At 42.2% G+C, this 26,422-nt stretch overlaps 1 protein-coding gene across 2 annotated transcripts in view; it reads right to left on the reverse strand.

The window, feature by feature from the left end:
* ZNF521 (zinc finger protein 521) overlaps positions 1 to 26,422 on the reverse strand; it is a 407,243-nt gene that overhangs the window by 367,530 nt on the left and 13,291 nt on the right. For both annotated transcript variants that reach the window (XM_015429753.1, XM_015429754.1), the window contains exons 3-4: positions 14,797 to 14,856; positions 1,361 to 1,540 (exon numbers count right to left, since the gene is read on the reverse strand). In XM_015429753.1, coding sequence (XP_015285239.1) covers positions 1,361 to 1,540; positions 14,797 to 14,856 — 240 coding nt within the window. The remainder of the gene's footprint in view (positions 1 to 1,360; positions 1,541 to 14,796; positions 14,857 to 26,422) is intronic.

Consider the following 26,422-nt stretch of genomic DNA (forward strand, 5'->3'; position numbering starts at 1 on the left):
ATGAAGATGACCACAGTGGTCAAGTAGGTACATATGGGAGCAGGTGATCCTTAAGGTCTGTTGGTCCAAAGATGGACAGGGCTTTAAAGGTTAATACCAGCACCATAAATTGCACCCAGAAGTTAACTGGAAGCCAATATAGGTGGAACAAGACTGGAGTGATGTGGTAGCTATGACCCATTCCCGTCAACAGAAGAAGGCAGCCACGTATGCCACACTGTTTGCAGTTCTCAGGGTCTAACATGTAATTTCAAAAGACTTATCATATATGGTCCACCACACTAAGATGACACCTGAAGATAATATGTAAGCACAATGACCATAACCTGACTTCAGTGCCTTAGTGAAAACTGAAGCAATGTCACAAGGGAATTAAGAAATGATAAATACTGTGACATCAAAACACTATTTCATACATTATGGCAGGTTAATGAGAATATGTTTCATTCAACCAATAGAGGGCCAGTAATTGTATCAGAAATTATTCTGATGCTGAAAATCCAGAATTTCTAATGTTTTCTGAAACTGCCCTGCATTCCTCGGGGCTGGGATTTCTGCACTTTAGTAAGGATTTGGGATGATTTGGTTCACTTATAAGTAATTTTTTGTTCTTTTGGGGTCAAACATCTTTCCAAATGACTTATTAAGCACTGGAGGCTCATAAGTGATATTCTAGTGGTTCACAACTGGGGCTATTTGGAGCGGGTCATTTTCTCATCCAATATTTTCCACTTCTCTTTGGCATTCTAAAATTGTTCACTCAAACTGGATCTATATTCACTCAGTTCAGTCTATTCCAAACACTGCTAAGAAAACTCACCAAGAAAAATGCATCCTTGTTTAGGGCATGCCCATCATTAATGCCCAAAGACAATAAAATATCAATTAGGATTGTTTCCACAAAGTGCCATAAAGTCTTCCAGGACATTCCCCTTGATTTCTATTCACTGATTACTATGCACTATTTTTAAAAAAAGAGTTGCACCTTTTCATCAAAGTGTACAAGCACAACTTGTAATCACCTGTGTTTCATTTGTTTATTTTTAGTCAGTGAAAGGTATTAACATTACAACATGGAAGCTAGAAGATGAAGGTGAAATGGACAAACAGAAAGGTTCAATATTGTTCAATGGAATACAGAGGTTATCGACACTCTGAGACAACTCAAACAGAAGCCACTCACTGTACAACTCTGCTCCAGAAATCATTTCAGGCATGCCAACAACATTACCTGAGCACTCTGAGTGCAGGCATAAAACTGTAGTAAAAGGGAAAATTAAAAGAGAGCCTCTGAAGAAGGGACCTGAAAAATCAAAAATAGAACTGTGCAAGGAGACACAAAGTGATAAGTATTGTTTACCTGTCAGTTGACATTGATTAATCTTGTGCTCTGTGATATCACTCAGTGACTCAAACACCTGGAGGCAGCTGTCACAGCTGTGCACAGCTTCTTCCTCTAGCTCCTCCCCTTCTTCCGGCCTTTTCTTACAATCTATCAGGTCTCCATCTTCTGCCTTGTCTTCAAGTTTACAGTTCAGATCTGAAAGAAAATCAAGACTGTGACCCCAGGGCATTTAAAGAATAGATCTTTTAAAAAGGAGGACTCAGGTTGGATTGTTGTTGTTGTTGTTTACATTTCCCAACAAGCAGGAAATACTTCTGGCTTGAGCTTGCAGAGTAAGAACATTGCACTACATTTTACTGCTCATTAAACAGAGAAAGCATCTATCCTTTCTATTCTCAATGATTTTTCTTTGCAAACTGCATTCCCCCTGCAAAAGCAACACTTCCATTTGTCACAGTTAATTTTGTCACATTTAATACAACTATTGGGGGCTTTTCATCACTTGAATAATTTAAAAGAATAAATCCCTCCTACAATTCAGCACTATCTAACAACAGAATGTACCAGCGAGCAAATTCAGGACATTCTGGGTTTACATTAATGTTTAAAAACAAAAACAAAATGAAAACCAGCTTACTGCCTTGAAAATGAAAGTGTCTCACTTCACTCACAGTGCAATACTAAGGATACTGTCCAGGGAGTTAAGCCCCACTTAATTCTTACTTAGACTTAATTCTACTTCGGTGTAGTGGCTACAATGCTGGACTAGAGTTCTGGGAAGCCCAGGCTGAAATCCCAACTCTGCTGTGGAAGTTTGCTGGGTGACCTTGGGCCAGTCATTCATTCTCAGCCTAGCCTACAACAACCCTGTGAGGATAAAATGGAAGAGAAGGAGAAAGTAAGCTGCTTTGAATCCCCAGTGGGGAGAGTGTTTGGGTATAAGTGAAATAAATAAATCAATATATTCAACATGACCCCATTTATGAGTAAGTAAATCTGAAGATTGGGCCCATGAACAGAAAAATGAGGTATTTCTACAAACGTAGGCAAATCTCCAACCTTGTTTAAAAATTCAAAAAGCCACTAACTGGCAAAGCACTGTTTGTAATTGTGCAGATATAACACAGCCACTGTCACTTAAACAGCTGGCTGGCAGTTGAGTGGGAGGAGAGCTTGATGGTCCGGAAGGGTGGAGCCAACTGACAGCAAATGAAGAGGTTGCATTGGAGAGGCTGGAGGCTGCACAAGTACTGAGGAAGGGAGGGGCAGGCGATGGGGTGGGAGAGAGGCAGGCAGGATCAGCACTACAGCCAGGGGAGAGGAATCAGCCAGCAGTGGTACACATGGGTGAGCAAGAGGGGAAGAGAGGAGACGGCAAGGAAGGAAAGGTGGAGTAAGAGGCAGCAGTGGAGGAGCAAGGGAGGGAAAGGCAGTGGGATGGCAGAAAGTAGCAGCAGAAGAAAGGAACCAGTGGGGAAGGGTATGCCACCATGAACATGAGCCAGGCAAGCAGAGGTTGTGGTGCTACAGGTGGGTGAGTGAGTGGGGGCAGGAGAAGCAAGTGAATGCTGTGGGGGAGGCATAAAGAGGAGAGAGAGGGGGGCTGCTGGGAGGCAGCAGGATCAAGATAAAAAGGATAGGATTTCTCCCACCCCACAAGTCTCACTATCCTCCCACTTGTAAATAAATCACCAATCAATTTATCACCAACTGAATTCTGTCCCCAAAGAAACTGCACCAACCCATTCCCTATGCCTTAAAATTACAGTTGAAATTATTTAAACTACCTGTTAATTAACCAAAAGCAATCCTAATGTGTAGTGGATAACTAGCTCAGCAGTGCAATCCTAAACAGAGTTACATCTTTCTAAACGCGCTGAGGTCAGTGGGCTTAGAAGGGTATAATTCTGCTTAGGTCTGCAGTGCAAAAGCTTTCATTTTGTTATTAGCAGGTATGGCAAGGATTAACTAGGTAATCTAGATCTAATTCTGTAATAGCAGTGGTGAGCCCAACAAGTCATCAAAAAGTAAAGAAGCCATCATAAAGGTCTTGCACATACTAGAAACTAAACTCCACCCAGCACTATTTCAGTTCTGATTGTGACTGTGATTCCTGATGCTACTTTCAAGGGGGAAATTATCCACATCTTGAAAAAGGCTTGAAAATATAATATAACCCAATAGCATTTTCGTTCTGCTGCTGGGGGCTGTCAGTATGCAACTGATACCAGCTACAATCCTAAGCCATCTGATGCTGCCATGGCTCTTCTGAGCTAACTGCTTGCTTGGTGTAACGAAGAAACTACAGGTGAACCAGTAGAAATTGAATCCTGATGAGACAGAGGTGATGCTGGCCAGTAAGGCGGAGGTCCTGGAGAGTTTTGTGTGCCCCATGTTTGACGGGGTACAGCTGAGCTTTACTGGAATAAAAAAGCATCAGCAGAGAAAGCACATTTGTTCCCCTGTGCAACCCTGGGTCAACAAAATCTGAGACAGGGGAGTTCTTCTCTCCCACCACTAACATTCCTCTAAAAAGCAGACCTTATTGTCTCCTCTAAAACTTAATAAACCTCAGTTATGTCATATGTACAAGATCAAAGACATCTGCAAATGGGAAACAGCAAAACACATACAAGTGCTTCTTACATATTATAAGGACATACGGTACTGCTTTCTACCAAGTCATATCTTAGGTCTATCCAGCCCAATACTAACAATATAGACTCTGGTTACCAACTACAGGAAGCTATAATGGCCACAGACAGTTTTTTAAAAAATGAATGTGGTTCTTACAGGGAACACCAACGATATACAAGTGTGTACCTGCTAGTATCCAAACTGTACAATGTAGACCTTCAGTTGCCCAAAAGTGACACATGCTGAATAAAAGGGAAAGACCCTTTTAACTTCCTGTTAACACACGATCTGGATCCCAAACTTACTCGTCAGAACATTCCAAACCTCTGCAGCAACCTCAGTCAAGCAGTTAAAAATACCACCAGGTTATAAGCAGCTGAGGAAAAGAAATAATTGTCTTAACTGTTGCAAACTGACCCCGACATCATTAAACACTTGTTGGACGGCAGCATGTGCACATTGCATACTATTAGATGTTCAGCTCAAGCTCCCAGTTTCATCTCATAAAACTGACAGCACTCAGGGAAATGTGGGCACTGGGTCTGAATTTTAACATGACTATTTAAATGCTGCACATAAAGTTTACAGACCTGTTTGTTTTAAAATAAGTGAAGAGTCTGACTCTGCTTTAAGTAGCATGCTACAGGGAAGAAAAGGATGCAACAATGCTCCCTGCTTATTATTCATGAATTCTGGCCCTTAACAAGAATCCAGTAATACAACCAACATGCTCACATACGCACATGCATGCACACTCACACACAGAGAGACAGTGTAAAACCTGAAAAACTATTTATGCCAATGTCTTACAAAGATCTAACTAGATATTAACACTATAATTATTTTCCTATTTATATAATGGAAACCATTATAAGGGAGAGGGGATAGATGCTTCCACTTATGCATTCACAGATACAATTCTATTGGGACAAGAGTTGGCCAACTTAGTCCCTTCTGCTGCAAGTTCAGAATGTATGCTTTAGCAAAATGCTATGTTAGTTTTTAGGTCAACTCTTAAGGGGAAACCCTGTGAGACCTGGGTTCAGTCACAGCCTCAGTGTAATGAGTGGTGGCAGCCTATGCCTCTCTTGATGAATATATTTCCACTGCTACATTTTTCTTGGAGAGACACTTTCACTGTAAAATAAAGGCAAAGATATTTGGAAGCTGCTGAGCAGTTTGAGAGATGGTATGAGCCACTGTCTAAATTAAAAGCGGTTATGATGTTAAGATATTATACACCAGCTCTGATGAGTCATTTGGCCAATAGCTACCATAGGCTACCAAGGCTAGCTACACTGAGGCCTACGTAGGATATCGGCATTTTATGATGAGGGAGGATGAGTACACTGGGGGCAGGGGCTTTGGTTACCACGGACCCATCACCATAAACCTGGAGGCTCATTGTGTCTGATGATTTCACAGACAGAGTTCAGGGATGACATTGGTTGCGGCCTTGTAATGTCACAATGACAGTTTATACTTATAGTATTTCCTAACTCCACTAGGTATTCTTCATATGACATTTGTGTATAATCACAATCACGTGCCAAACATCTGGTTATTTACTAAACTAAAAAGTAAAACATGGAAACTAGGTATGTGTTAAATGTAAAATGCAGTGCCAGTTACTGCCTCCCATCCCCAGTTTGCATATACAAGTAGTTCTATGATTGCCAGCCCTGTGTTGGCAACCCCCAGGAGCTTTTGGGGAACAAAGCATAGGGAGGGGGAGTGTTGATGATGCAGCAACATCAATTTGGAGTGATCACTGCCACATATGCTTCCGCTCTAGGAATTCTACCAGTCTCTATAGCAAAGACCACAGAGATTGGGGAAACTGGTAGTGTGTCACAGACATGGTGATTGGGAGTGACACTGCCATGTCCATAGAGTCATCCCCTTCCATTTCCCCCCACTGTGGGGGCAGAAGGCTGCCAACCACAGCAGACAACCTGATAATGCTAAGTAATTATCACAAGTAGGCATGCATAAAACACTTAGAAAAAGCCAAATATCGTCAAAAATGGTACAGCATCAGCTATCCAGGGGGAAATGATTTGATTATGATCACATTTATACATTTACAAAATTTATAATCCCACCTTTCTGCCAGCAGTGGAGCCACCAAGGCAGCTAAGAGATTCAAAACCAACAAAACCCCACATCTTTAAAACAATTACATTCAAAGGTAAAATACATATACAAAAACATTAAAGCAATTAAAACATAGTGCAGGAAGAAGGGATGACCAAGGGAATTCCAAAGAAACAAAGAAAGTCTTCACCCACTGGCAGAAGATGGCAACAGAAGGGGATAGATGAGTCTCCCTGGGAAGAGTTCCAGAGTTTTGGAACTGCGACCGAGAAGGCCTTCTCCTGGGTTGCCACCTGTCTAATCTCAGAAGACAGGGGCACCTTGGAAGACAACTGCAGTGCTCCAGTACATTCATAAGGGTTTAGGCGGAGTCCTAAACACTAGGATTCCTTTGTTGACTTAAATAGGTGAAACTACATTTATTTTCTCAAGAGATATTGCAGGCTGGGGAGCTTAACACTGTGAGGTAGGATTTCAAACTGTGCTTTGAAGGGGGGGGGAGTTCGCAATTAATCAGCAATTAATTCCTAAAATGGGCAATTCCTAAATTACGTCATTTTCTCCAACCTACAAATTATCCCCTTATACCAAGAAGACAGATATGTACAGTCACTGTGTTATGCAGGTAACAACTTCACGTATAAGTAGAGTGTTTGTAGTTTCAACATTAAAATTGATTATTCTTGGCACAGATTTGTTTAAATCCTCCCAAAGACCTTGATTTCCTGTATTAAGATGTGGTGGAGCTTGAGACCCCTTCAGCCTTTTGGCCTTCTGTAGTAAAGTACTTCTTTTACTGGTATGAAAAGTTCTAGAGTTTACACATTCCTGAGTAGTATGTCAACAGCCAACAGCCCCAAGAAAAAGGTTTAATGAGATAGAAATTTACCAAGTGACGTTACTTGCCTCCATACCATGAAAAGATTCACCTGCCCATTTCCATACATTAAGCCTCTACTAAAAGGATAAGACAATTATTCCAGGTTCCTGGCAACCTGATTATTCACTGGTGAGTAAAAGGGATTGTGTACCCTCTCAAAGGTATGCATTCCTTTGCACAGGCTAATTATAATAGGATGGTTTGTAATTAATGCTTAAAACCAGATACCAAGCTGAGTGAAATTGGGTATTCATTTTTCCTGCTCCTTCCCCTCCCATTAGGCTTACCAAGTGGCGGCGGGGGATCCGCATGTCTTTACGGGATCCCTGCCGCGGGGACGGCGATACGCGTTGCACCTGCCGTCACCAGGATGTGACGCTATGTGTCGCTCTGGCAACGGGACTCCAAACAGCCCCGTTGCCAGAGCGACGCGTAGCGTCACATCCTGGCGACGGCGGGTGCAACGCGTATCGTCGTCCCCGCGGCAGGGATCCTGTAAAGACATGCGGATCCCCCGCCGCCACTTGGTAAGCCTACCTCCCATGCCTACCTAGTACTGATGCAATTTCCCCACTGCAACCAGAGAAGGAAACCCCAAAATAGTATAAATCGCACTCCAGTTTTCTACCCAATGTTCTCACATTGCTGTGAGCATTGAAAATGATGGAAATGAACAAGAAAGAAGCAAAACAGCAGGGAGAAGAGAATTAATGAGATCAGGATGCATTAAAACTGACTCAGCTACAGCTGGCTTCCAGACAATCTAAACCAAAAAATAAACAAAAAACCCAACAAAAAACTTCTTGCATATTTCCTCTTATATTTCTGCAATGAAAAAGGATATAGACACACCTTTGTTAAAAATGAGAGCGATTCAGAGGTGGGGCATGACATATTTTTGGGCTGCTGCACTCACAGTTACAGTACTGGATACATCAGAACTACTCATCTGTCGCCTCACTTGAGAACTTTCTAATCCATACAATAGCCACGTGTTTCTAAGCTTCCCCACACACACACACACACACACACAGCCATGAAAACGAACTCCCTCCCCTCTTAACATGAAAGCTGAGTTACAGAAAGCAAGTTCTGTGTTAGATATCATACCCCATAATTAAATACTCATTACACGTACACAGAATACACACAGCAAACTGTCCACCTTGTTCCATTACAATGAGAAAGGGGTGAACAGGAATTATCACACTGAGCTTTTCTAGTTTACCCCTTCCATTGGGGAAAGGGATGAGTGGACTTCACATGTATAGCAGGAAACACACAGTCGGCTAATTGGTGATTAAATTACAAACCTAAAGGTGGGGCGTTGAGTTCTCCTGGGATTACAATTGAGAGCCAGACTGCAGAGTAAGTTCCCCTGGAGGAAATGGAAGCTTTAGAGGGCAGGCTGTATGGCACCATATCCACACTAAGGATCCTCCTGTCCTCAGACTCCGCCCTTCCCAGTCACTGCTCCTAAACCGGCAGGGATTTCACGAGCTAGAGTTGGCAACCCTACCTGCTAAATGCATGAAAAAAATGCTTGCCATTAGGTTCACAGATCTCTCCTCACCCCATGCAGGCAACTGCCTTTTCCTTGCAGGGACAGCATGGCAGTCAGCAGTCAGCACACAGAAGACCGTGAGTGGAATATGCCTTACTAGATTGCTTCTCTAGCATGAACAGAGGAAAGTTTGGTGTCTAAAATCACATAAAAACTTATTTACACAGCAAGTGATTAAAATGTAGAATTCACTGCCAGAGGATGTATTGATGGCCACAGGGGACTGGACAGATTCATGGAGAATAAGTCTTTCAGTGGCTACTAGCCATTGTGACTAAAAGGAACCTCCACATTCAGAGGCAGTAAGCTATGAATAACGGTGCAAAGAGGCAACCTCAGGGGAAGGCCTTGGCCTCTATGCCCCTGTTGTTGGACCTCCAGAGGAAGTGGTTGGCAACTGTTTTGAGAAAGGATGCTGGACTAGATGGACCAGTCGTCTGATCCAGCAGGGCTCTTCTTATGTTCTTATGATACAACTCAACTTGCCATTTGGAAATCACTGCTCCAGCACAAACCAAAACATCAGCAAGCATGTACATCACCACCCCATTTGCAAGATTCCCTGTATAAGATTACCTAATGCAAAAGGAAAAACAAAGTTTGATTTGGCTTGGAAATATATTCTTCTAACTATTAATACAGTACGTAAATGAACTGCTGTTTTCTGTTCCTGATTATGTTAAACATTATTTATAAATGGAAATTTAAGTAGTATATTTTCCCCATTACTATGTGTCCTGGCAGGTGGCTTTCTCCTCTTCCTTCTCATAAGGGATGTTATTGCTGTAACTTGGCCTAATAAAACTGCAACACTGGAGGAAAATGAAAAATTGCAAAGGCTTAAAAGAGTTAGCAGCAATAAACCCATGGACTTCAATTAATTTCCAGTAAGAGATTGGTTTAAGTCCAACCAGCAGAAATTCTATTCTATCCATGTAAAAATTAGGTTTCACCACATTTACTTTTTATAACCTATATAAAAGTCAAGTTAAAAAAGTAATGAATATCTAAAAGCCATCTCAGCAGACTGGCAAAGACTATTGGTATGCTTGAAACTCATCTTGCATACTTCTCTCCACGCAACAAGGATCCGTAGCTGATCAAGAGCCTAAAATGTCAAACTACCAGGAAAAAAGCCCAGTTTCCAGTCCATTTGACTGTGTTTTAATGGACCTCCTTCCAAGCCACTTCTGCATGGAAAAGTGCTGGCAAAAGAAAGGAAAACTAAGAGATCATGTGGTTATAATTATTACCAGGAAAGGAATTTTTCTGCAGTTCAGCGGTGAAGTAAAACTCTGTCGCTGTCTGCTCCCAATAGTGTCCATCACAAAACAACTGCCTCATTAAATCTCTGCAGTAAGATTAATATGCCGTAGCTGCACTACATTTATAACTTGGTACTCCATAAAAAGCTCACTTAATGGCAAGAGCCAGAGCTCTGATACAAAAGTATTTCTAAAAAAAAATTGAGTAGTGTGTATGAAGCTTCTTATACAACTTCATTTTGGTAAAGCCAAGAACTCTTTTTATCCTCATGAAAGTTTTAGAAAATGCATGCAAGTTGATATATGAATGGCCAACAAATAAATCATACATCAATAAATATATCTCTAAAACTTGTTCAGACATTCACACCTCACATGGTATGAGGTAGGGTTGCCAACTCTGGTTTGGGATATTCCCGGAGATTTGGGGGCAGGGTGGCTGGAGTTTAAGGGAGGGGAAGGAACCCACCAGGAATGTGATGCCATAGAGCAGGGGTGTCAAACATACGGCCTGAGGTCCAGAAATGGTCCATCCAGGGCTTTTATCCATTCTCCAAGCAACTGGTGCAAGGGAGGGAACGGGAGGCCACGGGGGCGGGGGGGGGCAGAGCCACTCTGATAGTGACTTCAGTGTAGTGGAACAACCTTATCTACAGAAGTAAAGCAGAACCCCTTTACTTCAGCGGCAGCCTCACTGGTAAGTCAGGGCCTCTGCAGCCTCATTCACGCTGGCTCAGGGTTCTAAGATGAGGCTGTATGCCTCTTCACTCAGCCTGCATCTCCAGGGATGCTGCCCCAGATGGCTGCAGGGATCAGCATTTGCACATTGGGGGGGTGCAGACAATCCTCTCTGGGGCCTTCTGATGACCAGTACGGCCACCATATCCATGACCCCTCCTTCGACCTATCTGGTGGCCTTCGCCCTGGGGCGCCATGTAGGGGTGGCACAACTTGCCAGTGACCTTTGGCTTGAACCCTTGGCATCGCCCCTCCCATAGATTGTCCAGAGGCCTTGAATGGAGGTGGCAGCCATTGCACAGGCATCTCCGGCTTGTCAGGCTTTGCTCCGCCTGGGTCCCATTGTGCACATGGCCTTGTGCCAGGGCCGCCACCCCCTGCTTCCACGGGCAGAGGGAGTTAGTTTAACTCATCTTCCCAGTCCCCTTCCACAGTGGTTTGGGGGCAAGGGGGAGCTTGCAACACATAGCTGCTTCGCATTTTCCCCCTGGGGCCTGGGGTTGGCAGCATTGGCAGCAGGAGCAGGCTGGGGGAGGGGTTTGCCCCCCCTTCTGGGCAGCATGGGGCTGTCTGCCCAGCAGTACACTGCTGGCTCTCCAGTTCACCCATGCCGATTTTTCTCTGCATTCCCCCCCCCCGCACCTAGGTGAGGACACACCAACTCAGAGCTTACCAGCTGCTGTCCTTTGTAAAGTTTATATCTCCAGTACAGGGCATTACATTTTATGGCACACATGGCCCAGCCTGACAAATTGACAGGTCCGGCCTTCGTAACAAATGAGTTTGACATCTCTGCCATGGAGTCTACCCTCTGAAGCTGTCATTTCTTCCAGCAGAACTCTGCTGTCTGGAGATCAGTTGTAATTCTGGGAGAACTCCAGACCCCACCTAGGGGATGGTGACCTCTAAAGGTGATTTTGCTGGTGAACCGGTATCTTTTACAATGCAATCCTATGCAGAGTTATACTCTCCTAACTTCAGTGGGCTTAAAAAGGTGAAGGTAAAGGTTCCATTGCTTGAAAGCCAGTCGAATCCGACTCTATGGTTGCGGTGCTCATCTCCGTTTCAAAGCCGAAGAGCCAGCGCTGTCCGAAGACATTTCCGTGGCCATGTGGCCGGCATGACTAAACACCAAGGTGCACATGGGCTTAGAAAGGCATAATTTTACTTAGGATTTCACCGCAGTCTTTATAATTTTACTTAGAATTTTTTAAAACCTTTGAATAAAGTGTGTTTGATACTGGAGGGACATGGCTACTTTAAATTCTAGTGATAGTTTCTAGAAATGTAGTTATTTAATATTCCAACAGGTGCAATGTTTCCCTGTTTCAGGTCTGCTGCAGCTGTAACTTCCTTTCCCTTCCAGTACCAATTTGCTTCTCCCTTTCATGGTTTGCTTTAACCATAGTTAGTGGGTATATCAGCACTGATCAGGGTTAGCGCTCATAACCAATGATTAACACATCTGGTCTCATTTCAAAAGCTTGTTATGAAGACAAACCTGGTTGGTGCCCATTTACATTTAATACTATATACGCAGCACACTCCTGATCCCTTAACACTGGTTGCCATATCAGAAACATTACATGGGTACAAGACCTCATTGCAAAGACATGGTCTTACTATTGGCACATCACACTTTGTATTTGTTTTAGTTGCATGCTGCTCTGAAGAGTAGTTTAATTAGCAATATAGCATGATACTTTATAAACGAAATATTAAAGACACACAGTATGGCTTGCTGATCATCAGCGTTTGCAACAGAAAATATAGTATCTAGAATATTCTCTAAGGGAGGAGAGATGGGATATCTCAGAACGGAAAGCATCATATTTCTAACATCATAACAGTACTAGTAGCAAAATAGTCTGATATCACAAAGACAGCAATGTATAGATTTTAGTGAGAACACAACACATGAAGCTGCCTTCTGCTGAACTAGACCATTGGACCATCAGGCTTAGTATTTATTTATTTTATTATTTATTTATTTATTTGGTTTTTATCCCGCCTTCCCCGCCAAGGCAGGCTCAGGGCGGCTTACATAAAATAGCAATAACTAAACAACACTATAAATATCAGCATAAAATACACACATGGTTATTAAAAACAATTTACATAACGATGGCGGTACGGTAATAGTAAAGTGCATAATGTATCATACAGAGGTAGTTCCACTATCGGCAGGCTCAGGCTGGAAATAACATTGGCACAGGGCGTAGGTGGTAAAATGCAGCTCGTTACTTAAATGCCTGGTGGAAGAGCTCCGTTTTCGCGGCCCTGTGGAACTGTGATAGGTCCCACAGGGCCCTGATCTCCTCCAGAAGCTCATTCCACCAAGTTGGAGCTGCCACAGAGAAAGCCCTGGTCCTGGTCGATACCAGCCTGGCATCCTTAGTCTACCACCGAGAGGGAAGAACAGCAGGGAGCAGGTGAGAAACTCAAACCTATTACCTTCAGCAACTATGGACAAACCAAACTGCCTGCACCTATAGGAGACGGCACTTCTGAAAACTGCCAACCTATTTTTAAAACTAGGAGTAACGGGGGTCACTGGGATAGTCAAAATTTTGGCTGTTGCCCTATGCCCTGGCTCCTTCTGTGAGGTCTGGTGCCCAGAGGATCTAGGTCATGCCACACTCTTCCTGTTAGGGAAATGGGAGGGCTGGTAGGAATGGTACTCAGAATGGCAGCAGCTCTCCAAGGTCCCAGGCAGAGGTCTTTCACATCATCCACTATCTACCTGATCCTTCTGCATGCCAAGTGGATGCCCTACCACTGAGCCCCACCCCCTCACTTAAGACTCAGATACATATTTAGGATGAGGTTCACTAGTTGCTGCACCTGTGTAATTGGATAAAATAGAACATTATGCAAGTATACCAATCCAGATGCACAGGTACACACATTAAGATTAAAAAGGAAACCGTGGTAAGAACGTGGGCAGTGAATCCATCTTAATAACTGAAAAAGCAGCAAAAAAGCGGGAGGACAATCCCACTTTTCTCAACTAATAAAATATTCATGGAATTTCATTTCTTCTAAGGGTATGTGCAAATTTCCATACCAATTAATAACTAATCTATCATTTGATTTCGAATCCTGATTTATTTAAAAACAGCTACTTTGCCTTACTGAGCTATCAAAACAAATATAACATACAAAGGCAACCAGAAATTTAGAAGAAAGAATGAGAAGAGAGATTAATGAGAAGAATCTTGTTTACAGGCAAAGAAAAATGTTCTGGTAATTAATTCACCTCAGATAATACGTTTATATGACCATTCATCACTTTAGAGTGAATTTTCTAATTAAAAGCTTAAAAATTTGGCTTAAACCTAAAGAAAAGTATAATCAAATAACAGTAAATTGTTCACTTTAGGGCTTCTTCATCCCCTCCTCTGAAAGTCCATAAGCAAATATCAACAAAGCATATAGCATAATAGTTTTGTTGAGCAGACTTCTTAATTAAATATTATTTTGCAGAACAAGCCATCCAACAAATTAAAGAACTGAATCATTCCTTAAACAGTATAATTTTTTTAAACAGAAGCAAATAAAAGGAGCCATTGTAACAAACAACATGCTATTAACCCCCTTATAGCTGTTCGTTCTAATGAACAGGTCAGATTTACAACCTAAAATCTTGGTAGTTGAACTAAGGATTTAGCTACAAAACTCCCAGTGACTTAAATGTAGGGCTCAGTGGCTGCTAGCAAATTCAATGGATTAGGAATTGAACTATATGCTAATTTATTAAAGCAACTAGCATGCAGACACTGGCCACAATTCAGAAGTGTGCGTGTACCACATTCACATAGGTAGATGTTTCTCTTTTCAGCCCATCATTGTTCACACAATCTCAGATAACAGTTTGATATCACAGGGTCGATGGGAGAGTTGGAATCTAAATGGTCCAATGTAACAATGCACACAGATGTGGTTCAGAGTTGTGTTTGTTTGTTTTAAAGTTATGATCAGTATTTGCAGATCGTAGGTGATTCTTGAATGTTAAAAGTGTCTTAAATGTTAAAAGGTACATATTTTCCTATGAATACCATGCTTCTAACAAACTGAAACACTGATGATGTTTTAGGTGGGGAAAAGCATGGGGGAGTGCAGAAACAAAAGAGTTTACAATTTGTCTTTGTTCCAAATTGGTAAAAGCAGGTGTTAAGGCAAAAAACAATAATGCGAAAGCAAAAGTAAAATATGTTTCATGTTGTTCTAAGCCAACAAACCAAAGCCTAACGAAGGAACTCCACATTACCTGTCTGTGCAGCTGTCAGTCCCACACCTCCCTGTTGGTCCTCAGATTCATTTTCTTCTACTGTCAGGGAATAATTAAAAAAACAACAATAACAATACTATGTTAGGTAAGTACCTGAAAACACCCCACATAATAATTTTGCTACCTTTTCTTCTTAAAGTTGCAACACGGCAAAGAGAAATTCAAAGGAAGGAAGCCCTTGAATGTTATCACAGGGCAGCAGTTCCCCCCACCCAATAAAGTGGGGCTTTACGGACAACCCAGGCTGCGATCACACATACTAAATAATCCACTTTCAATGCACTATCCAGCTGAATTTTGCTGTGTGAACTGGCAAAATCCAGTTGGAAGTGCATTGAAAGTGGATTATTTAGTGTGTATGATCACAGCGCCCAAAACATTTTGTGGCTCTTAAGGTCCAGCAATTGTTCCCAGGAGTAGCTATCTTCAACTATTTGATCGGCTTACCACCAGCCTTACCAGTCCCAAGTTTGTGAAATCATACATTTGAAATTCTATTACAATAATTATAAAAATGTGAAAGATATAGGATTTTGACTATCAACACTGTCCTCCCAATAGCCAGCTCTTTTATGTCTGCAGAAGTACTACTCCAATAGCTTTTCATTTTTGCTGCTTGAGGTAGGGTCAGTTGCACTGCAGCTATCTCTGATACTTATATTTGTCTCTAGCATCACAGTAAGACACCAGAGCAACTTAGACAGAGGGCAGGGGACACACTACAACAGAACCAAAAGGTAGAACAGCTGTGCCTCCTTGAAAACAAAACAAAGCTCTTCCTGTGAGCACAGGAAACAGAGTGAACATCACCTCCCATTTCAAAGGCACATGGTGGGGAGAGGTGTTAAATTTATTTAGTGCATGCTAGGCAGCTTTATGAAGTCAAGAGGGATGTGGAAGGAAGAGGAAGAAGATAAAGAAGTTGGATTCATACTCCGTCCTTTACTACCTTTCCCTTCCCCTCCCCACAACTGACACCCTGTGAGGTAGGTGGAGCTGACAGAGCTCTCCTGAGAACTGTCCTTGAGAGAACAGTTCTGAAAGAACTTATGACTGACCCAAGGTCACACCAGCAGTTGTATGTGGAGGAGTGGGGAATCAAGCCAAGTTCTCCCAGATTAGAGTCCGCACTCATAAGAACATAGAACATAAGAGACGCCAATGTTGGATCAGGCCAAAGGCCCATCCAGTCCAATGCTCTGTCACACAGTGGCCAAAAATACGAGGTACCATCAGGAGGTCCACCAGTGGGGCCATATATGGATTTGGCAAATAAATGGGATTGCCAAATTTTTCACTCATGCCATGGCTTGCAAAACACATTTAAAGGGACAGTCCCTTTAAATGTGTTAGGTTTCTCCTGCCCCGCTACAGCGGGGCCCTTTGACACACTCTCCCCTTTTGCACACTGGACCCAAGGATCTCTCCCCCAAAGCCAATCTGCACACAACTTCGAGGGTGGATAGAGGGGCATCTTGGGAAGGTCCACTGCCAGTTTGATGCCTCTAGCTTGCGGGGGGGGGGGTTGACACCCTCCTCTTTTGCACATGGACCCTAGGATCTCCCTCCCCCCAGAGCCAATCTGCACACAACTTGGAGGGTGGATAGAGAGGCATCCCAGGGAGAACCGCTGCCAGTTTGATGCCTCTAGCTTGGGGGGGAGGCATTCAACACACTCCTTCCCCTTTTTCACATTGGACCCGAAGATCTCCTCCCCCAAGCCAATCTGCACACAACTTGGAGGGCAAACAGAGGGGCATCCTGGGGAGGTCCACTGTGAGTTGGATGCCTTTAGCTTGCAGGGGGGCTGTTTGACACACTCCCTCCTTTTGCACACTGGACCCTAAGATCTTCCCACCAAATCCAACCCACACAACTTGGGAGAGCAGATAGAGAGGCATCCCAGGGAGTTTGATGCCTCTAGCTTGCGGGGGGGGGGGTTGACACACTCCTTCCCCTTTTACACATTGGACTGACCCTAGGATCCCCCCCCCCCCGCCAATCTGCATACAACTTGGAGGGATGATGCCTTCAAATATGTTTTGCAAGCCACAAGTGAACCCAGAAGGGTGAACCTTCCAGTTCACTCATTCCACAGCTTGCAAAATGCATTTAAAGGGAAAGTCCCAAAGCTGGCCCCAGGATCTCCATTGGCGGAAGGTCTTTCCCCACTGCAAGCAGACCTGGCTGGGAGGCTTCTCCTGCCCCTGGTTTAAACCACAGACCAGGAGAACCTGCAAATCGGTATTGCCCTGCCAGACCAAATAAAGACCAAATAATATTGGCTTTTATTGGGATTCTCTATATCGGTAGCCAATTACAGATTAGAGAATTTGATTTTACTATATTTTGGGGGTGGTTATTTGGCTTGGTAAATACCGAATGCACACCCCTAGCTTGTACACTACAGACATGATTTGGCAACTACCTTTTTGAGGAATGATAAAATGATAAACATATGGGGGGTGGAGCTGTCTTTTGTAGAAACTGTGGCAGCCTCTATGTCTCTATGCTTTTCAGATTTCTCAGAAACATTTATTTCTTAATCCATGCCATCAAAAGATGTCAGAGGGTCCTGGGGTGTCCTGGGCAAGACCTAACTGCCCAGCACACTGCTCTTAACTAAAGCTTCCAGGCCAGCATGCTCCATCTAAGAGATTTAGTGGAGTGCAGAAGGTGGATGGAAGGTTTCACTGGAGTAGAGGAAGCTATATAGCAGGTGTGAATGTCAGGAAAAATCTCTGACTTCCATCAACTGTAAAAGATGATGTTCTACCAAGGCGGGGGTGTTTCCCACTCAATGAAGATCTCTTTCACTCAGTGAACACCAACATTTATAGGAAAATAGTGGATGAACATTGGTGTTGGTACTGGCATTCCATAAATCTGCTCGCCAGCTCATCAGTGACAAGAACATTTTCTCAACCTGATGACTCTGAAGCTGTTGCCTTTGAAACCAATGTTGATTCAGTAAGTCAGAGTCTGCAGGCTTGGTTATCATGCAACAGGGCAGAGCCTGAGAATCTAGCAAGACCAGAGTGCAGCAGCCCCACAGTCCCACTTGATCTTCTTTACTGATTTTTCCCTCAGCCTGGCTGCCCACCCTGCAGCTATGTTAAAGTGAGAAGAAGCAAATGATGATGACGCTGGTGGAGAGGAATAAGAAAAATTGAAAGGATTTTTGCGAAGGTTTGAGGGAAATGTCCTTAAGCTTCCTTTACCCCCTTTCCTTAATGGAGAGGGGGGAGAATACAATAAGAGAGCCACCAGAAATCCCCCTTTTCTCTTACAGTCACACTTTACATGGCAATCGATTTCTGCCTATATACATAAAGAATACAGACCTCTCCAAAAGCTCAGAAACATGTGGTGAACATGTGCTACCACTGATCTCAAGACGCCCTGCTCCCCTCCATAGTTTTTGCAAAGAGCAGCAAAACACAACTGCAGCACAGAGAACAAAGCCACTCTGGTGGGTGATAGGTTTTTAAAGATTGGTTCATGTGTCTTCTGCACACCTGATCACTGCAAACCGCAGCAGCCCTTTCCCTCCTTCTGAACTGCAGCATGTGTTGCTCATCACACCCATACACTCACAGGAGCTCACACAAGTCCAGGAACAGTGTTGTTCCAAGATTCTGCAGTGCCCTGCACTGCTTTTTTTGTGTATGTGGAGGAACCCTCTTTCTTGCACTTCCGGTTTAGCAAATGGGTAGCATGGAAGAAGCCTCTGCACAGGAAGTCTCTTAGGAACACTTGCTTTGAAAGCATGAGTGCCCTTCAGAAAGGGTATGATTAAAAAGGGAAGAGAATTCACTGTTTTCTCTTCTCCCCAACCCCAACAGGTTTCCATCACTGACTAGGCCATTTCTTCAGTGACAGCCAAGCTGACTACAGAAACATCCTAAGGAATACAGGCCAATATTTTAAAAAAGCAACTGGAGACTTTATACAGGAAAGAATGAGTGAATACAAAGCAGAGAAGAACACAGTGAGAAGATGCACTTAACACTTTATGGAGGACAAGGGCAGTGATTTATTGTATTTATGCTATTACAAACTATAATAAAAATAAAAGCTTGGGATAATTGAAAAAAGTCTATTTTCTTCTACACTAGGCAGGTTAATAAATTTTAAAAAGATACCTACTGCCCTGAATGACTGAGGTTCTTTTCGGCTTGTTAAACAAAGCAAGAGAAGCCACATATCCCAAAATAAACTATAAAAATAGATTGCTATTGATTTAGTGCCCTTCCTAAAATGGTTTCCTTAAGGAACATGAAACAAAATAAGCCTAATGCAGCAACAATGGCTGCCAGGGACAAAGGGTTTGACCTGATACAACAGGAAAGGGTTTGACCTGATACAACTGTCCACATTATTTTGTTCGTATTTTGCATTTCATACAGTTGAATAAATAATTATTTTATAAACCTTCCTAGGAACAAGAGATTAGAAGTTCTTTGGTCTTTTCACCCAACCTTACACAAGTCTTTTCCCATTAGAATGAAAACTTTGCAGGAAAAAAAATGCATTCAATCTGCATGTTTGAGTAGTATCAGCAGATAAGTAATAGAGACACTAGACATATTAGCATAATCAATACACAATTTACAGAGCTACCCAGACAGAACAGAAGTGATATGTGTATGCCATTATTTTAGCATCTACGAATTACTGTAATTTCTGCATGTATCTTTATGCATTTTCCCCTCCCCTGCCTAAAGCTAATAAGAGAAACAGACTATACCTCCTCTTTGAAGAAGAAAAACATGTTGCAGAAAGAAATACTCAAGAACCAGAACAGGAAATACATGCTAATTTTCATGGCCTTTGGGAAGTTCAATGGGAGATGAAAATATTTTGCTAGATCATGCCTTTTAAATCTTGTTTAAAAAAGATTTCTTGATGCAGGCCAAACTGCAAGTGATTTAAATTAGAGCTTTGAGTGGAACTTGATTGGAGAATCAAATATCCAAGGACAACAGATTAAAATGTAGTTCCATTATGGTCCAAGGCAGATGCAGTGCTGCCGTATCCTTAAACTGTTGACAAGAGCTTGGGAAAGGATCTCCAATCTGGTGCAAGTCACTGTTCATAAATCTTATCCATAGTCAAAGGTTGGCTAGTTAAGGCATTAGCCACAGCTGAACTTTTACAGGGCATTGAAAATATCTTCTAATCTTGGTAAACAGTGAAGCACATTAGCATTACGTATTGTTAAAGTACATTTAAAATTAACATTCAGGGCTGTAGTCTATATTCTGACAAACTGGTCTTTACAGGGTCGTGAAGAAATGGTAGTTATGTTTTATATATTTTTTTTTATTTTCTAAACTACAATCCTACAGGGTCAGGGGAAGTGAAAAACCTAAAATAGAAACAAGGATCCATGATACAATGATATAAGATTGTTGATACATCCCTATTATCTTAAAAGTAAAATATGAGACTTAATAGTATGAAAGTGTCAAGCAAACAATCACAGTCTCTTTAGCTATCTTGTAAATATCATTGGTTTAGAGTTATGCATTAAGAATAAACATCAGGCTATCAAAATTAAACTATTTTGCTTTTTAAATGCTTTAGGGGTGGCAACCACTAATTCTGCTTCAGGATCAAAGGGTTCAGCCAGACTAATCAAGATGGTATCAGAGTCTAACCCATCCTTCTCTTCTTCTTCTGCGTCTTTATTCTCCTCCACTTTCTCAGGTCCCTCTTCCGCTTTCTGTTGTTGCTTCAGGAACATCCGCTTTATTTATTTCTCGCTGAAATTTTAAGATCCTTTTGTAACGTATCCAGCTTGTCGTTAAGGTTGGTCATCTGGTCCAGTAAAGGGTGTAAAGCTGCAGCAATCAGTTTGGGAAAGTCTGTGGTTGCTTCCAGTCTGGTAGCCGACGATGATGTGCTGGCCGTTCCTGTTATAAGTTTCGCTTTCAGCGTCATTTTTTCTGCTCGCTACATCATTGTTTACACAAGAGGAAAGTTTAAAAGTTCTCCGTAAGTCTGGTGATTTATCGCTTTCTTGCTAGTCCGCCGCACACTTAGTCGTAATCCGCTTCCTTCAAGCCGCCCTTTCAGCCTCCCGCTTTAAATTCAGTCTTTTCAGGATCAGGCATTCCCCTCCCCCTTCCACTTATTTGGGGCTTTGGGACGGCTTTACTGCCAGCATTTTATCAGTTGTTTGCTGGGTCATGGCTTCACTCACGTGTGTGCTTGCGTTCATTGCACATGTAAAGAAACAATCCTTGGGATCCTTGTGCGCTCTGTCTGGTGTGCACCTCTAGGTGCCATGCTGGCTCCATGCCACGGGGGCCTATCAGGGCAAAAAGGTACCTCAATCCTTTGGCTTCCGCCTTGGGAGAGGCACCCCAGGCTACAACCTGGGAGAGGCACCCCAGGCTTGGGAGAGGCACCCCAGGCTACAACCCCCCTACAGGGGGTCTGGGGGGTCCAAGATCAACTTGGACCCCCCCCCATCGGCACGTTTGCAAGGCACTCACATCAGAGCTGCGATGGAGCACACCCGACTGCAAGTCGCCAAAACCAGAAGTCCAAGAAATGGTAGTTATGAAGTACACAAGTCTTTCATATGCAAATGACTGATTTGTAAGTCATCAATGTACCATATCTCACCCCATAGTAAACAATTGATACAGGGGGTGGTGATATTAAATCAATATAAACAGACCTTCTTTCAAGGACATGACAGTTCTAAAATATATATAATTTAATATGATGTTGCAGTGTGAGGTTGCTTCTGAGCATTCTTCGACCAAGGGCTAGAGCAAGTTGAACAAGGCAGAAATGGCAGTAGATAGGACATCATAAGGAAAAAGACATTACCTAAGCTGTTTTAGGAAGTTCTTATTTTCTATGAAAATCTGTATAAGCTGTGTTGTATATGCAGAACTAAATATGCATTTTGCATTTCAATAACTTAAAAATATTTAACATTAGTGGAAATATAAAATTTCACCACAGTTAACACTGCTAGGAGATTAAAGATATTTCATTTGCTCTGAACCTGAATCAAATCCTTAAACACAAAAACTGGTAACCAGTTCAAAATAAGTGGTTCATTTTCCAGGCACTCATACCTTTGAGGGGTGGTAAGGGCTCATCTCTGCTCTAGCTACATTTGGAGAAACTATGCGGGCTTTTAACAGGGCATAAACTGCATGAGAGAGTAAAGCTGAGAGCATATTTAGTTGCATTTAGAGTGTGGTGTTTTTAATCAAGATTTGTACTGTGCCTTGAGTCAGGAGGAAAGGTGAGATATAAATATTTTAATAAATATTTTTCCAGTCACCCACCTGAAAAGAAGAGGAGGAGCAAGAGAGCAAGACCTAGGCCTGATGTTCCTCTGGATGCTCAAGAAGAGGTCTGCACACCCACATGGTGTTGTCCAGCAATAATGCCTCAGCATGAAAGGTTCGTGAACTGATACTAGACGCTTCTTGTGTTTCCTTGCTGTCATTCTACCATATCTAATAAGGGTTAGTTCTCTTCTTTCTTAACTAAGTTAGTGGGGCTCCTTGAAAGAAAAGACACAACTGTAAGGATTGGGGGTAGGGAAGATATTTAAAAAGGAAGGAAGGCTGTGAGAACGGGAAGAAAGGAGCCTTAATTTAAAAGGTGGGGCAAGATGGAGTTTAACTACAGTTGCAAACCGTCAGCTGGCAACCAGTAGGAGAGCGGGGCAAGGACAGAGAGAATGACATTGTAGGAATGGTACAACATCACTTCTGGCAATTTGACTTCATATCAGCAGCTTGCTACTCTATACAATTTGGACAAAATTCTTATGGTAAAACAACAGAATATTGCCCCCCCCAGACGGAAGAAATAGTCAATACTATGGCATCTTATCAGCGTCACATCAGCAACGTAAAATCACTTCCGAGTATAGTAGGAAGTATGGTCTGATCACATAACCAAGGTTTGATGATATGCTGCTGCTACATCTAGGCTGCAGACACACAAGCAATTTGTGCTGCTATAGTTGCATTACCTTTTCCAGATTTAAAGAGCATGATCAGATAACAACATCTGCCTTCCATGCCCCAGTCTTCAGCACTCCGCAGTGCCTCACTTTGGAAGTGGGATAAGCGGGCACCAAGGAAAGTCCGGTATGCAGAGATGCCAGCTCTTCTACTCTGCATTTCCAGCTGTGTGAACTCCCTCTTGCGAAGTCAAGCCGTTTGGGAAATCTAAACCCTCCCTTCCATTTCTGCCTCTTTTTTATTTTTATCAGGTAGTGATGTTCGCATAAGTGCATAATTGTCCCTGGTGTTGTCAATCACCTTGGCCAAGTAGTCATTCTGGATTGGGAGTCCCCGGGGGTTTCCAAGTGACAAATCCCCCCAATCCCCCCTCTCTCCTGTTTCTGTGCCAGAGTCTGAGAACATCTCATGACTGACACAAGATTTAGATTTTTACATGTTTGCTTTCAACTGGTTTTAAAATGTATAAATGGTACTGATATTTTATGCCAATAAAGGCTGACTTGACTTGACTGACACAAGAGTAAATACACTGAAGTCAATGGGACTACTCTCATGTACATCTGCCCTTTACACCACCACCCCTGGTATTCCACAGAAGAGAGGCGAAGGGAAGGAGGCTGAGAGGGGCCGGAGTAGTTGGTAGAGAAAGTGTGGAGCTGTCAAAAAAGAGTCAGAACTTCAGATACACGCTTATGCACATGGGTGAAAGACAAAGAAAAAAGAATGCTACAACAATGGCCCATGGGGCGAGCACGCAGTGAAGCCTGTTCAGGGTGGGATGTCTGATCAAAACTTCCCGCAACTATTTAAATAGCCACAAATAGAGGCACAGCCACATTACACTGAGCCTCCAATGTGACTGTAGCCCTAAATAGGTTTACCAACCTCCAGCTGGGTCCTGGAGTTCTTCCAGAGCTAAAACTGGACTCCAGTTCCCCTGGAGGAAATGGCAACTTTGGACAGTAGACTCCATGGCATCACATCTCCACTGAGCTTCCTGTCGTTCCCCCCCACACTCCACATTCTCCAGGCACAGCCCCAAATCTCCAGAAATTTCCCATGATAAATTGGTAATCCTACATCTAAATCATATTTTATTATCACAAATAATATAATCTCTAAAAACTGGGGGCAAGGTTCATCTGTATCTGGAGGCTGTATCTGAAAAAACTGCCTCTAATCTCTGACACATAAGGAATGGTTAAGGTAGCCCTATGGAGAGAGAAGTGAACTCTGCACAAGATCAGAGACTTCCTTCATTATTATTATTATTTCCAGGTGTCCCTTTACTCCAATGAGTCCTGGCAATCGTTTGAATCTTAAAATTATAATGATCTACTTCACAAGGTGACAGCTACTCAGTTCCCTGTTCCTCTTAAGAGCTCACAATTTTAAAGGGGAAAGAAACCTAAAGCATAAGTAGAAATCTCCAGATGGCCAAGCAGCTGCCGTTCTTTGGTGCCACCCTTTGGAAAATGACCATTCTTGGTATAAGTATGAGAATGAATGAGATGAGGAATGAATGTAAAACACTTTTAACATGGGTAAAAGTGCAATTATTCTCCATGCAATGTTTATTCCACTAAATAATCCTACCGATTTGCATGCACAAGCATATACTCTTCTTGATACCAGTGAGGTAAAAAATGTACTAGATAGAAAGGTAAGTAAATATATGAAGGTCACAATACAACTGGCATTCAGATTTCACTAGAGCAATACATAAGATTCTTATATAAAATACAAACTCCAATTCAAATCTCCATGTACATTCTTATACACACAAAGAGCTCATGAGTCTATTGAGTATTTTAAGGCTCTTCTGGTATGCTGCTCATGTCACTCAAGTAGATCAGGTTTTTAATATTTTTAACTAGATTTAATACAATAACTCTCACCTAAATGTTTCTAAATTCCAAAAGTTCAAGCAGTATCACCATTAAACCAAATATGTAAGGAACTAAACCAACAGATCACACTTTTTGAGATCTGCTGATACCATCCATCCATAAAGGAAGGATTTGGGCACTGACATGGTCTGATATCTGTTTTACTCTTTATAGCATTAAACAATCAGGTTGTTTTCACTCTACTCTATTTTAAAAAATGGGCATATACAGCAGAAATGCTTGAGGACTGGTGGCAAGTATTAGGAATCCTACTCAACAATCTACAAAAAATGGCAAAAATATATTTCTATAGCTAAAACTACCAGCATAGAGCAGCTATGCCTGGGCTGGTCAATCCCTCCCCCCTTCTTTCATTCTTAACCTTTTTTTGTACTGTGGCTGTACCTGGAACTATACTTTCCAGATACAGCTTGTTATTATTCTGCCTCTCATAAATTACTAGGTCAAAGACTTTATCTTTGTTATGTTGTCTAAACTTTCCTAATGCCATTTTTTTACAAACTCAGTCAACATTAATTTACCTTTTCTGAGTATTTCTGCCTGTTACACTTTCTTGTGAACTTTGTGCAGATCACTACCCACTTTGCAAAGACTTCTAAGACACGTGCAACTATAATCTGAAATCACATTGAACTACTCAAAGTGCAGTCTTTTCTACCTCCACAAATTGCACTGAAAACTTATCAGTTCTGTGTGTGTGTGTGTGTGTGTATACACATGCATAGTGAATTTCTTTTATATGCTTAGCCTGAGTTTACATTTAATATCATGACTTGATAGCCTGTGTAGAACTAGTGTAATCAGTTTCCTCATGATGATTCATTAGATAACATTACCACTTATCATCCCAGGCAATTGTCCATCAGATGCAGGGCATGATATGGCTATTACTTAAACTGATTGTGAAACACATCCCGCATTCAAATTGTTGATCGAGAAAGCACTGAGGGAAGACTTCCAACAAATCAAGAGCTCTAAGACTGCAGGTGGGAATGTGGCTCAGCAGTAGAGCATCACTTTGCATGCAGAAGGCCCCAGATACACTTGCTGGCATATCTAGTTAAAAGGATGAGATAACAAGTAATGTGAAAGACCTCTGCCTGAGAACCTGGAGACCCACTGCCATTCAGAGTAAATAATGTTGACCTTGATAGACCACTGTCTGACTCAGTAAATGCAGTATCATTTGTTCAGATGGGTCTAACCAGTGCAATGCATTGACCACATGTGGGTATGCAGAATATTATGTTGAATTTCCTAATATCAGAATATGTACAGAATAGAACACCTTCATCATTAGCAAGAATTCTTAGATACAATAATATTAACTCTACCCCAACTCTCACAAGAACACAGTAAAGTATTAACAAATACAAACATATGCAACTAAAGTCACCTACAACTGTTTAGTTAGCTGTCATAACAGAGAGAACTACAGCCAGGATTTCAAGAATAAATCCACTTTGCAGTCATCCATTGATCTCACTAGACACTATGGTTTTAGCTGACCCATATTCAGCTTAGAAGCTTCTAAGTTTTTTCTTGTTATGTTAAGGACTAAACTATGAACAGTGTGATAAAAGTCAACCAAGAGAAGGATGTTCAGGTAAACACGTCACCAACTTCAATAAATTTAGTTGCTGTAGATTTTCCAGGATGTGTGGCCGTGGTCAATAAAGTTGTTTT

This window comes from Gekko japonicus, unplaced genomic scaffold (genome assembly GCF_001447785.1).
Source record: "Gekko japonicus isolate JY-2015 unplaced genomic scaffold, Gekko_japonicus_V1.1 scaffold948, whole genome shotgun sequence".
In the NCBI taxonomy this organism is placed as follows: Eukaryota; Metazoa; Chordata; class Lepidosauria; order Squamata; family Gekkonidae; genus Gekko; species Gekko japonicus.